At 37.5% G+C, this 25,077-nt stretch overlaps 1 protein-coding gene across 2 annotated transcripts in view; it reads right to left on the bottom strand.

Moving 5' to 3' along the window:
* The window catches only part of Fut9 (fucosyltransferase 9), a 195,783-nt gene that overhangs the window by 13,506 nt on the left and 157,200 nt on the right, over positions 1–25,077 (bottom strand). The window contains exons 1-2 of one of the 2 annotated variants that reach the window (XM_013110435.2): positions 6,261–6,343; positions 388–635 (exon numbers count right to left, since the gene is read on the bottom strand). Coding sequence is in view for 1 of the 2 variants with exons in the window: in XM_013110434.3 (XP_012965888.1) it covers positions 6,261–6,285 (25 nt within the window). In the remaining variant the exon portion in view is untranslated. Of the gene's footprint in view, positions 1–387; positions 636–6,260; positions 6,344–25,077 lie in introns of those variants that run through there. The other variant, XM_013110434.3, reaches the window with a different exon arrangement.

Genomic DNA, 25,077 nt, shown 5'->3' with positions numbered 1-25,077 from the left:
TGAGCCAGTTGAGAAGAACAAATTTGGCATAAGAAAACAAATTTTATTGAAAATGGAATTTGTTAAAGAAGGGAATTTACAAATAACAGACAGCAATTAATTGACCTAGACAGCATTAAAGGACTGAGACCAGTAATTCCTTAGATAGGGATTGTTACCATATTTTTAAAAAGGAAATCTCTTTAGGAAACATAAACTTAAGGATAAGTGATTTAATCCTCATAAGTATCCAATTACAATCTTGTTAACATAATATATCAGAGAAGATATTTTAAATGGTCAATTTCAGTTAAAAATACAGATTAAAAATTACAAAATTTAGCAAAAGAGAGGTTGGTAAATGTAACAGAATTCCACTACAGAATAGATTTATGGAAGTCCACTTACATTGGCTCTTGGACTCATGGAGTCAACACACATTTAACTGTTTGAAGAAATCTTCGTGACAGTCATGCCAAGATACACTGACTTGTTCTCCTACGATGAGCTTGCTGCTCCCTCTATATGATCAGGTTACAGTGACAACCGCCACCATTCAGTAACTGCCTATTCATCCGGGACTGCTGCAGCTTGGCATGGGCCATTTCTGCCAGTCCTCATAGAACTGCTGTAGAGAAGGCCACTGTTTGTCCCCTCTTTACAGGAGAGTAAGTGGGGGCAGAGAAACACATTACAAGTCAGTCACTAGCTTAACCCCTGAGTTGCTTTTTATAATCCAAACCAAGCAAAGTAATACATCAATAATCTGTTCTTATTCAACCTTGGGTTTCGTTTTCTATGCCTTTTAACTTACAGCTACTTGTTAACAGGTTAAATGTGGATCTGTTTGTCTTATCAAACAGTGCCCTACACTTACACTGTGCTTATTACTGCAGAGACTACTCTAAGAGCCAACACTCTTACACATATCAGCAATCTATTACCGCCTATTACCATTTTACTGAGAAATAAACTGAGGCACAAAATAGCTAATAAGTAGCTTGCCTAAGGTTAGTCAGTCAAGAATGTGCAGAGTCCATTTTCCAATGCAGGTTGCTGGCTGCTGGCTGTAGGGTACAAACAACTTGATAACTTGGTTTGATGATCTAAAAGTTTTCTCACTGCAAGCAGAATTTGCAACCCTTTTAGTGATACCAGAGTCAGCCCCTTGATAGGCACTGCTTTCTTCACAGCTGTACCATTAGCACCTGGGCAGGGTAGGTGTTTAATAAATGCTCTCTGTGTTATGTGAATGAATGAGTGAACTGTGTAGCTTCACAAAAGGGTAAGGTGCCATGTCAGAAGTTGCAAATGCAACTGAGTGGAAAGGATCTGGGCGAAATTTGTTTTGGATTTTTCTCCTGTTTCATTATTATTATGCATGCAGTTGATTTTTTCCCCTCATCTGCCTTTTTTCAGTTCAATGCATACAATTTGGCCACTAGGAAGAAAATAACAATGCAGTTGTTTTATCTTCTTTGACTTCTCTGTTTCCTGGGCTTTTTGTATTGCTTGTTCATCTCTTTAAACCCTCTATCTCTAATTTTTCACTGCTGTCAGAGTCAATTACCAAACAATGGGGTAGTGTCTAGTAGCAGTCTCTCCCATGCACAGATGTTGCCAAAAAGTTTGCTTCCTAGAGCCAAGTCGATCTTCCTTTGACAGGAAGTTTCACTTACTCCTCATAACGGACATTCAGGTGAAAATCCTGCTTTGATCTGTCAATCAAGCGAACCCACTTTTTTTAAAAGCCTTTAAGCAGAGTTTCTATATAGCTCTCTCCTGCAACAGCAATGAAAGTGTAGAATATGGAAAAGTGTAGCTTAATGGAGTGTGAGAGATGAGAAAGGCTCGTGATTAAAGAAAAAACCAGAATCTTTGGTAAAAATAAAGCTTGCTAAGATTTGGTGTAGGAAAATATTGTACATTGAGAACCTAATCTGATTTTTCAATACTTTTATAATGCATAATTTTATAAAAACGGAAGGAGCTGGGTGGTGGTAGCTCACAACATTAATCCCAGGATTTGGGAGGCAGAGGCAGGTGGATTTTTGTTGAGTGTGAAGCTACCCTGGTTTCCAAAGCTACACAGAGAAACCCTGTCTTGAAAGAGGAAAAAACAGGAAGGAAACTTAAAATACGAAACATTGGGATTTGCAAATGATAGTGATATGTGGATATTGAGAGGATAACTGAGAAAGAAAGGGAGATGGGAGCTTCTTCAGACCCTGGTGGTTCTACAGAAAGCTTCTATGTGTGAGTTGTTTGCTTGTTTTAGCAAATATTCATCCTTATTTTAAAATGGAAAGGACATGGACTCAAATATATAACAGAATTCAACAATTGCCTAAAACCGTTATGATAAAATCAACGTTTCAGCTTGTAGCTTACCACTTGGGCTTTTTCCCAGGTGATGGCATCTGCATTTTATTTATTTATTTATTATTTTTTTGGTTTTACGAGACAGGGTTTTCTATATTGTTTTGGAGGCTGTCGGTCCAGCCTGGCCTCGAACTCACAGAGATCTGCCTTCCTCTGCCACTCGAGTGCTGGGATTAAAGGCATGCGCCACCACCGCCCGGCGGCGTCTGCATTTTATTATCTTGCCTGCATTACACATAGTGATATCATGTTGGAAGAGATCATTACTATATATATCAGTAGGAGGTTATTCAGTCAACATATTTTATCATCACTGTGAAGTCATAGTTACTTTTATAGTGTGTGTGTGTGTGTGTGTGTGTGTGTGTGTGTGTGAGAGAGAGAGAGAGAGAGAGAGAGAGAGAGACAGAGAGAGAGAGACAGAGAGAGAGAGAGAGACCTTTTTATCCTTGGTTAAAAGAAAAAAGTTGATCAATGAGTACCAGGAGTAAACTACTGGTGGGGGGATGATAGTGGTTTGAGTAGTTATGGCCCGTAAAGACTCATTTGTTTGAATACTTGTTTCAGTACTTGGTCCATAGGAAGTGGCATTACAGGAGGTGTGGCCTTGTTGAAGTAGGTGTGGTCTTGTTGGAAGAAGCTTGTTACTGTGGAGGTGGGCTCTGAGTTATTTGTTATAAGCTTAAGTCTTGCCAGTGTGACCAGACTCCTACTGCCGCCTGTGGATCAATATTTAGAACTCTTATCTCCTTCTCCAGCACCATGTCTGCCTGCACACTGCCATATTCCACCATGATGATAATGTACTACACCCCTGAAACTGTAAGCCTCTCCCATTTAAATGTTTTCCTTTATAAGAGTTACCTTTGGCATGGTTTCTCTCACAGCAATAGAAACCCTAGTTAAAACAGGGGCTACATTAGAAATAGTTTAAACAATGGTTGTCATCAGATGATTCTTTAAATTATTCTTTCTGAAATAAATCGTGTGATGTGTGAAAATTACATATCAGTTTTTATGCTATTATTCTATGGTGACAAATCAGGAGTTAAGTTCTTAGTCAAAACTCACACAATAATAAATCTTTTGTAACTTTTCTGTAGATTATTGACAATTTTAGTTAACTATACATACACACAAAATTCTTCTGTAAGTTCAAAGTATAACTAATGAATTATGACTAATAATATCTAGATAAATTATATTCCTAATAAATATAAAATAATACAAATAAGTTCCTAATATATGAAATTTCTGAATATAATTAGGGTCATTTTATAGTTTATGTAAACTTCTTTAAGGAACAACATTCTAAATATTTGTTGACTTTATCCATGCGGATATAACCCTTGTCGCCCCCACCCTCTGTGGTAAAATGCATTGAGCAATCCAGGCTCTCATGCCTTGTGTATGCTATAGAAGTTCTCACTTCCTGGTTTTCTATTGGACGATTGCTTCTGCTGGGCAAACTTGTAGTGACTACAGAAAAAAAAACTCCTCTTTTTACAAGCAGAGTTGAATGGGGAGTCAGATTGTGCATGAAGACATCTGGGTCTGAGGATGACAATAGGGCCTTCAAAGGTCTGGATTAATGGAGCTACTCTGGGCTCACTTTCTTTGTTATTCTTCAGTCCTAAGAGTTATAGTATCACAATCCAACACTATCGCTTGTGTTATATTAATTATAATTTTTAATTGCTTGAAATTGACAAACCAGAATAAACAATGAACAGAATAACCTCCATTTCAAACAATCAGAAAAATCAATTTATATAAACTAACCTGTAAACCAATTTACTTCTTTTTCCCTCAAGATACAAAGTATATATTTGGAACCTTCCAGAAAACATACAAAAATATCTTGATTAAAAATTTGAAAAGTATAAAATATATACATTGTTAATATTGGAATAAGTCACATCACTTTGTATAAATACATGTATTGACCCTAGGTAGAACTTAGGAATTTGGCAGTGCTACCAAGAGTGAAACTATTATGTGTATGATGAACTCAGAGACCAACTCTCTTCCAATATAAATATGATCTATTAATAGCATCATATAACTTTGGGGTTACCCAAAGTCCAAATAATACCAGTATTCAGGATGTTTTTGCTTGTTTGGTTTTTCTTATTTTGCTTATTTCACAACTTATTTTTTGCATTAAAGCACTTAGACATTTTCAAATGAATACCCTTATTTTATTATATCCCAAGTTATACTCTCCCTTATATTACATAGCTGTAGTATACAGCTGTAGTATTACTTCCCTTGCAAGGTCCTTTGGAATTTAGGGTGTCTTGAGCCTTCCTCATGGACTTACTGACTTTAGTTCCCTCAGTTCTCTATATTTGCCTGGAAGCAGCATACCTCCTTTCTTCAAAGAGATGCTATATATTTTCTGGCAAGAAGACACTGGTTACTTTCTGGAATGCTCTCAGATTTGTGTCTCTGAACCTTTGACAAAGACCCTTAAATATAATCTCTAGTGTTTCCTTGAGAAAACCTTTGTCATGTTTCCTTGGACTCTGGAGAACTTTCCATTAAACTACTCCAGAAAGGACAGGTCACTCAGCTTCCTCCAGTGTCACCAGTGTTTTCCAGAGTCTTCTTCAGAGTGGTTTCTATAGGAGTTTTGTCCTTCTCAGCCTAATGAATGGCTTTCTTTTACCCTGTCTCCTTTCCTTTTTGTCTTCAGATATTTGTTGCTAATAGTAATGTGCTACCAGAAACCATTTTTTTTTCTGCACTGTCAACTCCTTTATTTGGGGTGCTAACAATATTCATTCCCTTTGAATTTCTCTTTCAATTAAGGTATTAGCCTCTTTTCTTTTGCTCTCTCTCCTCTATCACTAGTTTTTTTTATTAATTTTAAATAGTTTGCTTCACATGTCAATCCCAGTTCCCTCTCCCTCCACTCCTCCTGCACCCCCACCATCCCCCCAGCCTCCCACCCTATCATCACTTCCTTCCACATAGGGGATATCTAGAGTCTATCATTTCACTCAGGGTAGGGTCCAGGCACTCCCCTAAGAGTCCAGGCTGAGAGAGCATCCCTCTTTGTGTTTGGACATACAAAGACTGTTTGTATGCCAGGATGAACACTGATCCACTGCCCAGGGCCCCATAGGTTGCCCAGGCCTCCTCACTCACTCTCACACTCAGGGGGTGTGGATCATTCCCATGCTGGCCTCCCAGTTGTCGGCCTGGGGTCTAAGAGCTCCCCATTGTTCAGATCAGCTGTCTCTGTTGGTTTTGCTCATTGCTCCTCTCTCTCTGTCACTGGGTTCCATGTGCTCAGTTCAGTGTTTAACTGTGGGTGTTTGCCTCTGCTTCCATAAGTCACTGGATGAAGGCTCCAGGATGGTTATAGACATCAAGTTCATTATCAGGAATGGGCATTCATGGTGGTCTCTCCACTATTGCTTATCTTGCCAGTTGGTGTCATCCCTTTAGATCACTAGAGGTCTCACTGGTGCCCTATCTGTCTTCTAACCTATGATTCCCTCTTCCCCCTATTCTACTCCCTACTCAACCTTCTTGTTCCCCCGTGATCTACTCTCTCTTCCTCTTCTCCAGCTCTCTTCATCCCAGCTCCCACTCCCCCAACTCCTCGCCGTGTTCCCCATCTGTTCAGAAGATCTTGCTTCACTCCTCTTCTCTGGGGTACCATGTATATCTCTCTTAGTTTCTTTTCTTAGTTTCCCAGACTCTCTGTCAGTGGAAGTGCAGACTGGCACTATCCTGATCCATTTCTAAAATCCATATATGACTGAGTATATACCATGTTTGTCTTTTTGTGACTGGGTTACCTCACTCAGGATGGTTTCTTCTAGTACCATCCATTTACCTGTGAATTTCAAGACCACTCTGTTTACTTAGTAAGAAGCTCTACTTACCAGCTTGAGCTACAGTCACAGCCATCAGATATGACACAGAATGTAAGTGTAGTCTGGCTCACACTCCCAAGAAGATGCTGTAGAGAAGACCAGAGGTTCCTTAATTAAAAAAAAAATTCTCCCTAGAATATGCTTTTCAGTGCCACTGGAGGCGAGTGGTTCTTCATAACTTCTCTGTCATTACCAACTTTCATTATAGTCATGTTTTAGATCAGATAATATAGTCATTAAACACAAGGAAATATTACACACGCGCGTGTGCACACATACCTCATTTTGCTTCGGGATATTCATATTCCTACAGATTTTGAAGATGAAACTCCATTTTATCCTAATGATATGACAGAACAACTAACTCAGTCAATTCTGTTTGGGTGTCCTGAATCCTTTATATCTATACCAGTCCCACACCAAATATTATCTTCTAGGTATTTATTGCATTATTTGATTATTCTTCATTCGTTTAAGTAAACACTTCTTATTTCTTGGCTGGAATACTGGCATTTCTTATAAGTTACCAATTTGGCATTGACTCTTTAAAATTTTATTTTAAATGATTTATAAAAACAAAACATGGTAATGGAATACTTACTGTGTAGTATTCAATAAATCATGCCATGTTTCAATCAGATCAAAATATTTATATATACAAACATTAACCATCTCTTCATGGTGAAAGCTTTCTAAATCTTTTCTTCCTGTTAATATCAACCAATAAGAGAAACACATACAGAAGGACATCCCCCATCAATGCACAGCTGTTGATTTCAAGCCTCTACCATACTTCTCTGCTAGTCAAGCTCTCTTCTGACAACACATTCCCTGCCACTGTCTTCATGCAACTTTAAATAGTAACTAATTTCAGGTTGACTGTACATATGTATGTAGCAAAATGAAAGAGGTCAAATAAAAGTTTCAGTTATTTATCAGTTTTCCACACAGTGCCATCAGACAATACTTAAAAGATTTACATGTCTGAAGTGTAATAATTACTTAGAGCAACAAAAATCCTTTCCTAAAAAAAAGAAATAAATCCTGTGGAATTTCTTCATTTTCACCTGGATTTTATCATAAAAGTTCATGTACTTTAAAAGACAATATCATGGTGGCTGGGTCCTCAGCAGGCTGGCTAAATGTAGTTTTCTTGTATGTTCCTCAGTTGTTGCATTGTTTATTGTTTGGCTGCCAGTAATTTGTGAGTTCATATCTTCAGCCTTACCCTTTCCCATATCCTCTGAATGTGTGGACCCTGAGTTTTAAATCCAACTGTCCCCTGAAGTCTAACCTTCTAGTGGGTAGGCTCATAGGTTTCTGTTGCTCTTGCAGAATCTGCCACCTAAGTCAAACATGACATTGATAAAGCAGCTTTGAGTTCACTGAAATGATTGCATTTCTCTCAGACTTTCCCCCCTAATTTCTCATCCTCTATCCACTGATAGAGACTTTGGCCCTGTTTATATTGGACAGTGAAACCACAGGAAATGAACTGCTTGACCTTCCAATTCTTCCTCACCCTGCCTCTGTCCCTCTTTTTGATACAGGTCCTTGCTATGTAGGACAAGCTGGCCAGAAATTTGTGATTCTTCTAATTCAGCTTCAAAATGCCAGGGTTGAAAGCATACATTACCATCCATGACTTGCTATAAATGATTACAAAGTACAGGTGGGAGCTAAACCATCTACTCCTTGATTCATCCTTGTGACTAAGAAAGTTCTGGATAACATGGAAGAGAATTTGTGACATGGTTTAATCTACCTGTAAACTCAGTAAAACATGGAGTTCCAGGCCAACAAACTAATAAAGTTTGTGGGAAGGATGCTTCTCATCTATGAAACACTTTGCAGAAGTTTTTGGTTTAGGTCTGCTTCCTGAAGAGAAAGCTGAAGTTCCAGAGATTAATGATGTATGGCTTCCTGGAGGGTGCCACATAGTCATTCACATACCCTCACCTAGAAGTCTGGATGAAAAAAATCACAGCGGGATTTTTGTTTTCCTGCAACAGAGATGGTACTTATTCTGGATATCTATTTTTTTTGCCCCTTTTGTCTCTTTAAGTGACTAGAGGCTAATTTCTGACTGAAATGAATCTGATATGATGCTACAGTTTTATACTACTATTCTCAACTGCCATTATGGTGATTATTTTCAATTTCTCCCTAATATAAATGTTTCCACAAATGCAATTTATGCAAAAATTTCCTAGTTGCATTGTTGAGTTTGTTAACAACATCTTAATTCTAGCTTGAGTTCTCTTTAATCTTTCATTTTACTGAATTCAGTTCTCTAATTCTGAAATGTCTGCCATTTCGTTTTTATATATAAAGTTTTATTTAAATTAGAAACAATCTTATTTTATATATCAGTTCCAGCTCCCTCTCCCTACTGATCTCCCATGCCCACTGTCTATTCATTTCCTTCAGCTCCATGTTTGTTTTTCCTTGGCCCTTGCTCAGGCATTCATTGCTATTCCCTTTAAGTTCACTGAGCTCTTTGTTTATGTCTTTTAAACTGTTATTTGACTATACTTAGGATTGTTATTTCAATTTTGTGTCCTGGAATTTGTCAAAGAAATTTCCATTGAAGAACATTTCTATAATCCTAGTAGGGTTTCTTTTTATTTTTTATTATTTAATTGATTTTTTTTACATCCCCAGTGAAGTTTGTCCTCCCTCCTCCCTCCCACATTTCCTCCTTCTTTTTTATCTTTTTTTAATTATAAATAGCTTGTTTTACATGTCAATCCCAGTTCCCTCTCTCTCCCCTCCTCCCGCACCCCCCATCCCCCCATCCTAGCACCCTATTGCCAATTCCTTCAGCATAGGGGATATCTAGAGTCTATCATTTCACTCAGGGTAGGGTCCAGGCACTTCCCTAAGAGTCCAGGCAGAGAGAGCAACCCTCTTTGTGTTATGGACACACATGGACACACGATGTCTGTTAGTATTCAAGGGATAAACCCTGATCCACTGCTCAGGACCCCATAGGTAGCCCAGGCCTCCTCACTGACTCTCACATTCAGGGGGTCTGGATCGGTCCCATGCTGGCCTCCCAGCTGTCCATCTAGGGTCGAAGAACTCTCCCCTGTTTGGATCAGCTGTCTCTGTGGATGTGAGGGCGATCTGGCTGCCACATCTGTCACCCCATTGATTGCCAGGGCTGATTAGGCTGATCTGGCTGGCTAGGCAGGTATCCCCTTCCTCCCTCACGGCTGGACGTGCATCCCTCCCGAAGCTGTGTGCTCGAAGAGGACGACCTTCCCCGAATAGAGGAGGACCGGTCTTCGGTAAAGGGTATAAGAGTAGCTGAGCTCCCCTGCTAGAAACTCCAAACAAGCTCTCAAGGTCCATTTCCTCCTTCTTGCCTCCTCTCATGCACTCCTGTTCTGTGTCTCTTCAGAAAAGAGCAGGTCCCCTATGGCTATCAATAAATCATGGCATATCACTTTGCACAAAGACTAAGAACCTCTCCTGGTATTAAGGCTGGACAAGTCAATTCAGTATGAGGGATACATTCCTTTTTATTGTGGTGGGGGGCACACTTGTGGTGATATCTTTCTTGCACAAATAAAGCCTGTCTTGGGGTCAGAGAATGAAACTTGCCATTATCTAACCATAAAAGTTTGGATGTCTGTACAGACAGACAGGAAGTGATTTAGGTCGGCAGAAACAGATTATAAGCAGGGAGAAACAGGAAATGACTCTCTTCTCTGCTGATATGCTTAGGAGGTAAGGTGTGCTATGGCTTGCTCCTTCTCTCTGATGTCTCAGCGTTTTCCTCTATATCTGACTCCAGCCTTTTATTATCTAGACCAGTTGGAACTCTGTTTACACACACTTTCATAATATCTGTGAACTGATTATGTCAGCTTCTTACTGTGCTTGTGTATCTGATGTGAGATTCTAAATTACCTGAGGAAAGGCTGTTGAGAAAGCAGAGAAGCTGGTGGGTAAGCTGTATGATTAGAGATCTTAAGGTCTGGGGTATGGTAGAAATGACAAATGTAGACTTCCAGTCTTTTCTTGAAGTGTGGACATAAAAACTTTGAACAACTTAGTGCCAATTATTAATTTAGGTATAGGAATTTTGACATACATGCTAATAGTGATATAGATATGCAATTTGCTATAGAAGCTCCCTTAGTTTTTTTCTGTTATTGCTAAGACACCCACATAGAGATTTATATGAAGTAATACAGACATCATAATGGTTTTAACAAATTGGAAGTACAACACAAATGCTAATATTGTTTTAGTGTCCATTTTATGTATTAGGCAGCATTTCAAAAACTTTTGTTGTTAGCCGGGCGGTGGTGGAGCACACCTTTAATCTCAGCACTCGGGAGGCAGAGGCAGGCGGATCTCTGTGAGTTTAAGGCCAGGCTCGACCGACAGCCTCCAAAACAATACAGAGAAACCCTGTCTCGTAAAGCCAAAAAAATTTTTTTTTGTTGCATAAGGACCACCTTTCCTTAAGAAAAATCTTGATTGGACCACATCTCCAATTTCTTTTTTTATTTTTTTTTTATTTTTTTATTTTTGGTTTTTACTAGACAGGGTTTCTCTGTATTGTTTTGAAGGCTGTCGGTCCAACCTGGCCTCGAACTCACAGAGATCCACCTGCCTCTGCCTCCCGAGTGCTGGGATTAAAGGCGTGCGCCACCACCGCCCGGCTCCACATCTCCAATTTCTAATATATTTTATTTATGTATTATCACTTGAGTGAGCTTTAACAACTTGTCTTTCTGACAATTGCTATAGCATCAATTTCTAAACTTTTATAACTTTTTATATTTGCCTGTATATAGTACTTCCTATAAACTAACAACAAAAACCAACATCAGTGATGTATTGTAATTTTGTTCTTATGTCACTTCTTTTAGATTCAAATTTATCTGTCATTCTAAAGATACCAGTTTTAGTCTTACTTTTTTTTTATCATACAGAGGACGAGTGCACTTCATGCATTCATACATTAAAAATCAAATTCCATCAATCCTGTATTTGTGGATTGGCTTTCAAAGAAGTAATTACGGTTAAATGAAGTCTTAATGATGGAGCTCTGATTCAAAAGAAATAGATTTTTTACTACTCCAATATCAGTTGTTCGTTGAAAACTTAAGACAAAGATGAACCTGTTAAACCTGTGTATGTAAAATAAAAGTATACAATGACTTGCCTTGGACAGTTCCCAGCTCAAATCAAGTATTCACTACATATGGACATTATCAGAGTTACAAATGTGTGAGGAGCTTTAAAAATTGTGTCATTTTAATTGATTTCTTATTAAATTTATTATTACATTTCATTTTACATTCTAATCAAAGTTCTCCCTCCTCTCTTCCTGCCTCCTCCCTGTCCCACATTCCACTCCCCATACACTATTCCCAGCAGGTAAGGGCTTCCATGGGCAGTCAACAATGTCTGGCACATTAAGTTGGGACATGACCAAGTCCCCTTCCCCTCTTTAAGACTGAGCATGGCATTCCCTCATAGTGAATGGGCTCCAACAAGCTAGCTCATGCACCAGGGATAGATCCTGGTCCTACTGCCAGTGGCCGCTCAGATAAACCAAGCTACACAACTGTCCTTTTTTAAATCTAAAATTACAACACATTGCAGTAGCAATTTAAAAATGCACCTCTCCTGAGACAGAGCTACAAGAAATTTTACAACAGTTGAACTTGTCACTTAACTCTGCAGCATTATGTCCCTCTGTCAAATACATGACACTACTTGCGCCATTGAGGTGTTGTTGGACACAAGCAAAATTTATTCTGCTCAATTTGAATTTAATTTTATTTAATCTTTTAGAATAATTGCTAGTCAATTATTTTTTCATAAACTTTGTGTTCAATAGTCAAATTGGGCTCCATGAGATTTTAAAAACTAATTTCCACTGATGTGGTTTTCTCAGCTTGGACTCCCAGTTCATGAAAACATATCTTTTCAGATGTTCCCTTTGGAAGTAAGTAAATTTCCACTTATTTTTACTCTCTTAACTTTGAGTGTTCTTAAACACTTAAATTCTATTTTCCTCTTTTACCCAACAAACTAACTTAGTAAGGTTTTGTACATAAGAGAAATATTTATTAGTTCTTTTCACATGCTCATATCTAGTATTACAAATGGCTATCACACTTGCTGTAAGAAAAATCCCTTAAGGAATTCATAAACACAAGTAATACATGTAGTAAATACACAAATTTGGGTGAATAACTCATTCATTTAAAAATGTTCCTCTTAATGATGCTATATTCTATTCTTCCTTTCTTGGAAGATCCCTCTGCCGGACCCTCCAACCCTGTCAGTCCTTTATTAGCTACCTAAAGTATGTGGTTATTCAAATTGAAACTCAAGTATCTAAAGCTTAAAAGCTAACATGCACATAGTATACAAAACATACAACATTCACCGTTTGTGGTCTGAAATACCTCACTAAGGATAACTAACTCCACCCATTTACCCCAAAATTTCAGAACTTAATTTGTCCTAACAACTGAACAATATTTCAATATGTGAATGTAGCATATTTTAATTGCCCATTCATGAGTGATGGATACCTAGTTTAGGTTAGGACTGAAAAAAGTTCTTTAGTTTTGTTAAGTTGCATGCCTACAAACTCATATACTGAATATTTGGTTTCCATTCAAGGAAATTTTGAGACAGTCTGGACTTGGGGAGAAGTCTGGAAATGTAACTAAGGATTGTCTCCATCTTGGAGGGCCAAGGGTAGAAAAGGAGGAACCTCAGCAGATAATACAGTGCTTGCCCCATTTAGTGATGATAGATTTACTTCTTGCTTCATTTAAATCTCTCCCAGGTGCATGAACACAGGTATTTAAAAGAAATAATGCTTTCCACCTATGAGCATATTATTCAACCCTATCAATTTGATAGGTAAGTTTAATCATCAAATTAAGTTGTATGCAAGCCTAAATACTTGTTATGATAAATATAAAATGCTTACAATAATCTTAGTTTAAAACACCAGGTTGAATTTTATTTTAAAGTTAATTCTTTTTTTATTTATTGATCTATTTATTCTGGCTGGCTGACTACTAATGTATGGGATGAGAGTAGTTTTAAAAAACACATTCAACATTTTATCTTCCTATGGGAGCAAATACACATCTAAGATAGGTGCTCTAAAGTATTTGCATGCACATGACTGTCTTACATAAATATGGAGTGATTACCTCATTTGATAACTGAATTTGTATATTTATCAATTATAACGTTAATTTTTCTCTGTTTTAAAAAGACTATATTTACCATATATTGCTTAGCAGACAATGCAAATGGCAATACACGCAGTTGAAACAAAAAGGAAAGTGCTATAGATTGCCTTCTTAAAAACAGCAGAGTCAAATGGTCTAGTCTAGGGGGAAGTAAGAATGATGAAGTGGGGTCTTCAAGAGGCACCCTGTATTTGCCCTTGATGAACTCCAGGGTTTATCTCCTTCACTGTAGCATCTAAGATACAAAGTGGCTTTCTTCAGTTCTAAATACTCCCCAAAGGAATCAATATAATTTCTAAGTGTGGTACCAGGAAGCAAGACACCACTCAAATTCTATTTTTGTAGGCAGCATTATGTTTAACAATTCAGTGGTCCATAGCAGTATGTAGCCTACATTAGAAATATTATATAGGTAGCTATTCTTTTACAATGGGTGAATGACTTAGAGTCTTATAACAAGAAAATGCTTATATATGAAATAGTTTTCATTATTTTAGAGGACTTTGTTTGAGGGTGTGCTAGGTCATTTCCTTTGGAAACTAGAACAGTTAAGCATAAAGAAGGTCTTGTGTCCATGACTGTTCTCAAGTTACTTATTACTTGTGAGTTCTCTTGTCTTTTCTCTTACTTCCATTGTTCCTCACATACCTTACTCTGGATACTTGATTTTTTAAGTTTACTAGATTTTTTTACCACAGGGTTCCATATTGAAGCATGGTGATGGAGAAAAATTGAAATCCCTTCATTCTTTGTCTCCTATTTCTTACTTAACATGGGTTTGCTTCTTCAAGACAAAGTCGTACCTTGCATTTGTCACTGACCTAAACTCCTTCTCTATCAATAACTGACATGTTTGTCTGTGTGTGTCCCTTTAGTTTCTTAATATACATCATTTATATTGTAATATGCAGCTATCTATTTTTGTTGTGTCCCATGTAGATGGAAAACATATGGATGCCTCTAAAAAGAGCATTTTGTATGCTTAAAAACAATTATAAGCAACTGTTAACTTTCTTTAACAGAGGCATAAGTGTCTCTGAAACCTGTGTATATTAGTGGACTGCCCTTTAACTATAAAGCTGTGAATATTGGGATATTGGTTTTGGCTTTTTTAGGGACCAATGAAGAGATTTTCCCTTAGTCACATCTCTGTTACTCACATATGTCATGTGCTGTATGTAGATTTCAAAGTGGTGAGTGATGTTATTTCTATGCACACATAAGTGACAGAAATATGGGCCTTTGGAACTTTGTATGTTCTATCTTATCCTGTGTAAAATATCCTTAGTTTAGAACCCCCATTAGGTATTGATTTCTTTTAATCTTAGTTCACAGAATGAAATTTCACATCTGTGTTTAGGAAATGTAAACTAAGTTTGGGATGTATTATTAACCATTTTGCTATGCAAAAGATTTCTTAAAAATGTTTAATCACAACCATCTGGCAATCACATTCATTTGAAGACTCTTACCAGTGTTATAACAAGACAGTAACTACTGTGAAATGCTAAAGAATACAAAACAAAATCTGTAGGATTTTTCTTTAAACAACCACAGTACATGTTAAATTATATTGTGCATGTAAAAATCCAGGTGCAACATTTGCCAAATTTATAGGATACATGAGAGACTACTTACTCTACACAAGAAACATTCAGTAATATTATCTTTTTTTAAAAATGGACTTTTTTTTGGTTTTTCGAGACAGAGTTTCTTTGTATTGTTTTGGAAGCTGTCCTGAAACTCACTCTGTAGACCAGGCTGGGCTCTGCCTCCCAAGTGTTGCGATTAAAACAAGTGGACTTTAAATGAAGCAAGAATATGAATCAAGAACAACTTTAGTGAATTGATGGAAGAACATGCTCAAGTCTAATGTGCCGTGAAAGGACAGCCATTGTCATACATGGTAATATGTCAATATGTTCAATAAATGATTGGCTATGAAGATCATCTCAAACACATTACACATTGCTGCCAATACAGCAGGTGAGGAAGAAAATCAGGATCTTATTTCTCACACAGCTAATTTCTTAGTGTGCGATAGGATAAATGTAAGAAGTGCATAGACGAGACAGCATTAGCTCAGGTATATTCTACCAAAAAACAAAACAAAACCACCAAAGCATAGTGTGTCTGTCTGCCTGTCTGCTTGTCTGTCTGTCTGTCTGTCTGTCTGTCTGTCTCTCTCTCTCTCTCTCTCTCTCTCTCTCTGTGTGTGTTTGAAAGAGAGTCAGAGAGACATATATATATATATATATATATATATATATATATATATATAGAGAGAGAGAGAGAGAGAGCCATGTTACCATAAACATCACGATAGAGGGTATTTAAGACAAAACATTGAGTCTGCTTCATAACATCTAAGAAAGAGGCAACAAGGGAAACTGAAGGAAATGAGAAACATTTGTGTATATCTTTGCAAGTCCTTGTTTATATTTTTCCCCCAAGAAATGATGCTTTTCCTAACCCCCTTTTCTACAACTTAAAGTTAAACTCCCCACATTCTGAGTCCTCTAAATTCATTCATTTTAACATATTCGTTAAAATAGACTCTTCAATTAAAAACAATGTTTCAATAGTAGTAGGAAATTTCACATCTAATTATGTTTATGAGTCTTCTATTCTAAAATGAGGATTGTGTTCTTTATTTTGCTTTCTGTCATGTCAGTCCCTATGGACAAATGATAGTGACAAAATAGAAATCTTAAGCATTGAAAAACCTAGGAATCAGAAAGCATTTTTATAGGCATATAGGGAAAAGAACATCTAGGAAGATTAATGCCTTTTTCATCTTAACATTTAAGAAAGAGGCTTGGTTACTTCCAACCTCCCAGGAATTCCTAGACTAAACTTTCAAATCTCTCACTAGAGACTTATGGAGCAACCAATCAACTCCTCCATTTTTGTCTGGTTGTCCAAACCCCTCTTATAGTTCAAAGCATCCAGTTCTGAGGGAGAAAATGAATTTATCCCTATGTCAAATATATAAAAGGCTGACTGTCAGAAAAAGAGAGCAAAAAGTCACCTGAAATGGTTTTGGGATTCATACACAATAAGTAGCAGGCATTTCAGAAGGAGTAAAATAGACGAAAATGTTCTGGCTGAATGTGAAGCCAGCTCTATTAGACAGAATTCAAAACTGGCTCTACAAACCTGATGAAGAGCTTTTAGCTGGGGAGGTCATAGGCTATACCTGGGGACCTAATGCTGCTGTTTTTGATAAATGCTCATGCTTTCCAACTGACTTCTAACCCTCATGTTTTTGTTCATAGATAGGGAGGTGTAAAATTTTCATCAGGGAAGTTTTTGACTGCAGTGGGTTGTGGTCAATGTGGACTGGGAGAAATGCAGAGATAAGAGAGTGCTCTGTCATAAATGGGACAGATATTTCATCCATAAGGAAGAAGACTGTGAAAAGAATACAAGAGTGAGAAGATGAGGAGATGTATGTCATAACAATGTCTTCTGGACGTGATATAAATATTGCGCTAGTGAATGTCATCAGCTATGATTATGTGCCAAGACTTCTTGGAAAGATGGGTGTTTGACTCTAGTGTCTGTTCACTCCATGCCATGAACACCACCTCCAATCCTAACTCCTGACTTAGTAAGTTGGCAGGCTCCTACTATGGACTTCAGGGTGAATTTTTGGGGCAATGAGCCAGCTATTTACTCTCTGGAGTCTTCTCTGACTGGTGAATAAGGACTAGTCTTGGAATCCTCCCAAGTATTCATTCATGAGCAAAAAAAAATGCTGGAGAGTTAATACCTGCTTCCTTAGCCTTGTCTAAACACATATGTGAAAAGACAGCTTTTGTCTTTCATCCAGTTTCTTAAAAGCCTCTTAGAAAGTACCACAGGCTTGAATGCTACTTAACAGTGTGTTGATCAGCTTAATAATATGTCCTAGAAGTAGTTACCCCCGGCCCGCCTTTCCCTGTTCTCTTATAGGATTATATCCACCTGCACTCCAACCGAAACCAAAGCAGTAAGGATTTAAACAATAAAACTGCCCAGAAAAATGCATCATATTTAACATCCAACCCTCACAAACGAAAAAGTTACTTCATTTCTGTGTTCATTCACTTCTTTGAGTTGCAAGGATGTGTGGTGATATCTTGTTTATGCTTTAACAAATAGAGACAACAGTACTTAACCATAGTGGTCTGGAGGCCTGTAGAGAAGTGATATGGCTGGGTGGAGAGAGGAATATAAGGAGGAGAAGATAGGAGTTTGCCCTCTTTTCAACCAAGTATGTTGGTGAAGTAAGGTGATCTGCAGCTGGCTCCTTTGTCTCTCTGATCTTTCAGCATTTACTCTTATATCTGACTCTGGGTTTCTATTATTAAGACCAATTAGAACTCCTGTGACAGGAATGATCATAAACTTTTCAGATCACTGGAATATTTTCTCTTTTCATTTGACTTGGGCCAATTACACCATTTTCCAATGTTTTAAATGTACTGTATGAACAGACTACTAGAAACAAATTCCATTTTATCTAACAACTATGACTCTTTTGCAATTATTAGATTTTATTGACTTTTAGTGATTCATAAAAATATTGCCAGAAACATAAAGATTCCAAATGATAATAATATCACCACATATACATGTGAATGGACCTGTATGTATGTGTGAAAACATTTAAAGCTTGAAAATTTGACTTCTGTATAGACTATTCTTTCAAAAACAATAAACAAGACAGTTTGATTTGTACATAGTGTAGCTCTGATCTTGATGTGTTAAGCTGGATTTCTGTTTATAGGCATGTGGTTAGTACAAATAACTGCTCTTAATATTAAATATTACATACAACATCTTTTAATTCAAAACTTGAGTTTTTATATTTATCAAATAAAACATTTATCTCTCAGGGATCATAATATTTATTTGATTTTCAGTGCACACAGTAAGATATTTATATTCAATTCCCTTGTAACCCATTAATCCTGTAAGATTTGGGTGTAAACTTGATTATCCTGCATGATTTCACACCACTGCCTTATGAATAAAAGAAACTTCAAGTGCAAAGTGAGTTTGTTATGCTATAGACATAAATTTTCTTTTCTGAAACAGTTTGTAATCCCATTAGACACCCAGAAATCTATCTCAATGTAAGTGTTTTCCAATATTGAACTTAGATTGAAGAGCAAATGAGTCCTATTTGTATTCAGGGATGATTTTATCTCATTAAGTCAAGGGTATTTGTTTTATGATTGTGTGCAGAAGTAAATAGCCTTTCACAGACTGATGCAAAAATATTGAAACATTTTCAATGTATTTGGTTGTCAGGAAAAAATGTTTCACCCATTTTTACTCTATAATATTATTTTCCTTTTCTTGCACAGTAAAAATTTGACTTGAATTTCCCTATATGTGATTAAATTAAAAATGATCTTGAAAACCAATGAATAAATGGTAGAGAACACATTATATTTTAGAAGAGAAGTGAATAGGTGAATGAAAAGTCTGGGTTATAATAGCTAGACACTTTAAAAAAGTTCTTCAGTTAAACACTCAAAAAAGGAGTTTATTTTCTGAGTTTGAAATGATTGTGCTTATCTGAAATAAGTAGATGTAGTGAAAGAATATATCATAGTTCTGATTTTGAATAAAAAACTCAAGCAAAACGGAGAAATAAAAGCAAATTGACAATAACATGACTATCTGAAAAGGAGTTATGCTTTAATTCCATTTAGCTTGTAACTGCAGCTGCCACTCATTGTTAATTGCACATGTGCCTTTAATATATGTATGCCTAATAATATAATGATGTACCTATATGTACATCATAACATTATTTCATCGAATGCTCAAGTAACTGTCTTCCATGATAATGAAATTATGCTATCCTGTTTTACTGAGGATGGATTTACAAGTGAAATCATCAAAGAGCTCAACTTGAAGCTAAATATATATGCCAGGAATACCTAAATTCAGAACCTCAATGCGTACATAAAAAGAAAGTATAGTCATATATGTTTATAATCCAAGTGATGATGAAGCAGAAGCAGGCAGGTGCCTGGAACTTGCTGACCAGTAAGCAATGGCGACTTAATAAGCACCATATTAATGAACATCATGTGAAGGAGAGACATAGTAACAGGATGACTGAAGATACCCAGTAATAACCTCTGGCTTCTACACACTGATGTACACATACATATATACAATACATACAAATAGAGGTAAAAATGAATTGAAATTTTTATATTTACTCCATAGTCTTCATAGTTTCCATAATCACATTATTTGGTTATTATTTGATGAGTCTATGACAAACACAATAGGGACACCATAAGACTGCTATGGCTGTGAGATTAATTTTTTTCTCCATTGCTATATATTACACAGGTTTTCCTGGTGGGATTTGAAATCTTATTATTCATCCCATGTTAGAAAACCAATGGCAAACCAAATAAACAACTCCATACAAGAAGTCTAATATAGTGAACCAACGAGCTTTCGGGAATTACTTAGCAGGAACATGGACAACTAACAGCTGAATCATTGGAAAACTGAGAGATCACATCTTTACCTGCCAGCATGAAGCAGAGAGCACAAACTGGAATTAGGAGACTAGGGTATATACTCTCAAAGCATACCCTCAAGTGACACTTTTTCAAACAAGGCTATACCTCCTATGCCTTTCCAAACCCAATTACCAACTGGAAACCAAGTGATATAATGTCTGAAACTCTGAGAGGCATTTCTCATCCACACCTATCATGTTTGTACTATAATATCTAGAATCTATAAATTAGCAGAGCTGTCAGTGGCAACCCTTCTCCAGCAGACTGCATATTGCTAATCAGTACTAGGAAAACCACACAAAAGGGACCTACCTTCCAGTACATTCCCTTCTTGGTTTTCCCATGTCCTATAGCCAAATATGTCATGTGCCTAGGATCAGGGTATTATCATCCATCTCTGGCATGCAAACAATATCAAGGCATTATCTGTATGGTTTCTGAGGTACTGGAAGTGACCCTGGCTATAAAGTATTAGAAAAGATTTCCAATTGTGGTACAATCAACAACCTAATGACTTCTGGGAGTTTTATTTTCCACTATCACAGGAAGCTTTCCTTTAAGCTTTTTATAGATCTGTAAAACATTCAAGGCTTGACATTACCTACCTTTTTTACAGAGGATCACTGAAGCACCCTTTGTCTACTCTAAGTAGGCTAAGTAGGTGCCAACTATTCTTATAGCTAAGAAGATACTCTAAAAGACATGTTAGTGAAGTACAACACAGTGAAAAAGAATCTCCTCGCTTATGTCAATTTAGACTGTAATACCCCATGCTAAGAGGCAGCAGGACCATGATATTATCCTTGTACTTGAGCTAGCTTGTTGAAACCCATTCCCTATGGTGGGATACCTTGCTCAGCCTTAATGCATAGGAGAAGAGCCTGGCCCTTCCCCAACCTACTGTACTAGCCTATGTTGACTTCATGGGAGTCCTTACCTGTGAAAAGTGAACAGGGGGTGGGCTACAGGGGAGGCAATGAAGAGTGAGAGGAGGTGAGGGGGAGGAGGAGGAGGAGTGGAAGGGAGAACTGTGATTGGAATGAAATTAAGGTATCCTCTCCACTATTGCTAATATTCTTAGTTGGGGGTCATCCTTGTGGATTCCTGGGAATTTTTCTAGTGCTCGGTTTCTCATTAAGTTCATAATGGCTCGCTCTAACAAAGTATCTCTTTCCTTACTTTCCCTCTCTGTCTTTCCCCCAATTGCACCTTGCTGATCCCTCATGTTCTCCCCACTTTCTCTCCTCCTCTCTCTCCTACCCCTCCATACTCCCAATATACTCAGGAGATCTTGTCTCTTTCCCCTTCTCAGGGAGAAATTTAAAAAAAGAACTATGCTGACACAGTAACATGGAAACATGGGTAGGAGGTATTGCTCCCTGTCATTTCATTATCCAGAGTTATTTTCCCATGAGCCATTCTGCCTCTTCATTTTAATGTTGATGCACTTCAACACCACTGTTCATCTTTCCAACCCTGATAGTCTTGGCACAGCTTGTCCCAACTCAGGTTCCGGGGAGAACAAGGTTGTGACAGAGCCTTCCATGCTTCTACTGCAGACTACTCTCCATTTTGGACAACTCCTAATCAGCATTGTGGGCCTTGTTTTTCACTGGCCACACCTGTCAACTGAAAGACTTCTGGCTGTATGAATAATCTCCACACATGGTGTGTGTGTGTGTGTGTGTGTGTGTGTGTGTGTGTGTGTCCACAACAAATTCTGGAGGATCTCTGTTGACTCCGAGAACAAACTTAATTTTTTGAACTTGAACAGCTTCATCACTTATGACTTCCTTTTTAAAATTTACATGCTGTTCAAAATTATGCAGACCCTCCATAACTTCTCATAGATTGTGTCCCACCATGAAGCTCAGAGAACCCATCAAAACCTTATATAAGTACCATGGGCCCTGCCAAACCAATTTCATTTTGGGTTCTTCTCTTATGCCCAGTTCCTAAAAAATTCCTGGCTCTTCTCTATTTTCTTCCAGGTTACAGTATTCACAAGGGCCAGCCTCAGTAAGTGATGAACAGGTCCTTAATTTCTCACAGGAATCAGTCCATTAGGAATAATTTCTCTCATACTCCTTCAAGTTTTTCAGCCTTTACCTCAAAGAGGGATGAGAAGTTTTATTATCCAGTTTTTAAACTTTCACAAATCCCTTCTCCCCATGCTCTATAGCCTCCGGAGCCATTGTTTGAGTAGCTCTTTTACTACTTAAAGTTTTTCCCAGCCCAATCAGATATGACATGCAGTATTCCCTCATTGTCATAGCTTCCTATAATGAGACTTTATTAGAGACCCCTATATAACTATACTTACTCTCACTCATGGATTCTTGCTTTTTCTATATTAGAGGTTAGACATGGGAGATATCGTTTATCACTTCTATTATTCATTTTATCTCCTCATACCTGGGCTTTCTGCCACATGGATTCGAAGGTTTGGGATCCCATGAAAGGACCTTTGCAGGACTATTTTACACTCTCTTTTGCTTGAATCCAGATAACATTCAGAAACAGTAGCAAATGAACTTTTTTTATCTCATCCTTGCATTCACTTGTCCTGCTGAATCAGAGGCTAATGCAGTAGATGGAATCTGGATTTTCTTTCTTGAATTTTGTTCCCCTCATATGGGTATTTTTTGGAAGATAGCTGAGCCTAAATCTCTTGTTGTATTGTCCTCAACAAAAACCACACAATTGATTCTATAGCCTGCTTATGATTGAGTCCTAAACATGTAACTTTCAGGACTAGCAGTATATACTTTCAAGCCATCAACTATGGAATCCATCTCATTCTCCATGAATATATGCCTCCCTACCACCACTACATAGAGAAGAATGGCTCACTTTGTAATTCCCCTCAAAGACATTCGGATTTCAGATACACTGGCCTTAACCACATATATTAGCACCCATTGAAGGGAACATGAGACTTCCACTGAAGCATGACATTGTGCGATTGCCTTCATGGGAGGCTCTGTACACAGTCATCCTCAGTGGCAGGTCTCATCACTCTTGTAGGTGACATGCAACTACAACTTCCCATTAATCTTTGGTTCTATAGGTAGGAGTTTGGGTACTAACTGTACCATGTAGCTTTTCCTAGGCAGAAATAAACTCACTCTGCATAGGGTGCTGATGAGAGACCAAAGACATAATTCCACCCACATGTAACTTGGTGAATGAATATGCCCAGTGTGGTTACTTATAAGAGTAAGAGTGACTCAAAGGCAGATACATCACTCCTACATGGGTGATGACTCACACAAGTTGTATTCTCAAACCCTGTACCAGCTGCAGGCAGATTGTTTAGTTGGTTTCTCACTGCATCTATTGTTTACTGCTTTTATGTTCTTGGATGGTGCTTCCCACATCTTGTAAAGTTTAACAGCCTTCCAGAGCCTTATGATTTCATTTACTTTCAGAGTTTGATGAACCTACTCTGACCACAGGTGAATGTTTCAGTTCAAAGCAAACAGCCACAATGCTGGCTCGAAAAAGAGAAGTCAACACAGCAGCCTGCTAGCATATTCTGCCTTTAAGCATGTTTACCTAAGTGAACTTTATTCTTATAAATACCAATTATTTAATTAAAAAGTGATTTCCCTCCCCTTTTATTTATCTCATTGCTAATATCACTCAATTTTTATTTTCTATACTATTTTAATGCAGAGGTCTCCCATTTACAGTAATCAAACATGTCTATCCTGTTTGCTGATTTATTCTTGTATTGCAGAATGCCCTCAAATCAGAACTATTCTGCATTTTCACATTCTTCCCTTGTCTGTTCCTAATTCTACTAAATCCATTATAACCTTGCATTTACTTTGCTGCTTGATAAAAACTCTTCTCTGCTTTGCTAAATCCAGTGATCATTCTCCATCATCATTTTCATATATTTTAATTAAAAGAAATATTGATATCTTTACTTATAACCTCAAACATAAACTTTCCTTCAACAAACCATATCTTATTACCTTTTTTACTAGTCACTCCTATTCTATCCGTCCTTAAGATCTCAAGGCTCCAGTATCCCGAAACTAGTACCTAGCTCCAATTTATTTTGTTAAATCAATATATGCACAGGAATAACATGTACGTCTCCAGATCAGATAATTCCTGAATGTCATCTAGTCTCAGGAACGAAGATAACTACTAGGCCTTTCCATTTATCTATTCCACAGATATAGCTCAAATTCTTTCTGAGATCAATCAGAATACATCAAATGAAGAGAAAAAAATAAGTCAAGTCAGGCAGTGGTGGCACATGCCTTTAATCCCAGCACTTGCGAGGCAGTGGCAGGGGGATCTCTGTGATTTCAAGGCTAGCCTGGTCTTCAAAGCAAGCTTCAGGAGGGCCAAGGCTACAAATTGAAAGCTTATCTTGAAATAATTTTTAAATGTAAAAATTAAATAAAAATGAGTTAATTACTGACTTTGCTTAGAGATGGAAGAAAATGTGAAATCCTCATGTACCCATCACTCCTCCATCTTGGTGTCTAATAATTTCATCCTTTCAGACTAGATAGAAGCATCTACTGTTTATTTCCCACAAACACCCAGTTCACTACAAACTCTTGTTGGCTGTATATGTATATGATATTTCAATGATTTCTAGAAACTTTTCTTTACTAGTTCCTAAATCCTTTTGGCTTTCTTTTTTAATACCATATCGAATTCCAAGCACTAACCTGCTCACAGTGGTACTCAGTCCTTCATGCATTACACAGATCATTACCTTACCTGGAAGAGTCTTTCACTCTGCCCCTATGCTTCCAGCCACTCTGCTACATAGTGTTAGGAACTAACTAGATTCTTATCCAACTCACTAACAAAACTCATTGACACTGCAGGCATCACAAATTAATGTTAGAATACTTATAAGGGGCTAGAACTTGTCCAAAACATTTAACATAGACACTTCCCCTAATTCTGATGCCTATTCTACTGCCGTAGAAGTTAACTCATTGGACAACAGCAGTATAACCAAGACTCTGCGACTACATGGTGGGCATATACTAAGGGTTTCAC

This window comes from Mesocricetus auratus, unplaced genomic scaffold, assembly GCF_017639785.1.
Source record: "Mesocricetus auratus isolate SY011 unplaced genomic scaffold, BCM_Maur_2.0 Super-Scaffold_6730, whole genome shotgun sequence".
NCBI classification, from domain to species: Eukaryota; Metazoa; Chordata; class Mammalia; order Rodentia; family Cricetidae; genus Mesocricetus; species Mesocricetus auratus.
Note: the sequence above shows the minus strand (reverse complement) of the source record. Positions and strands in the feature narration are given on the sequence as shown.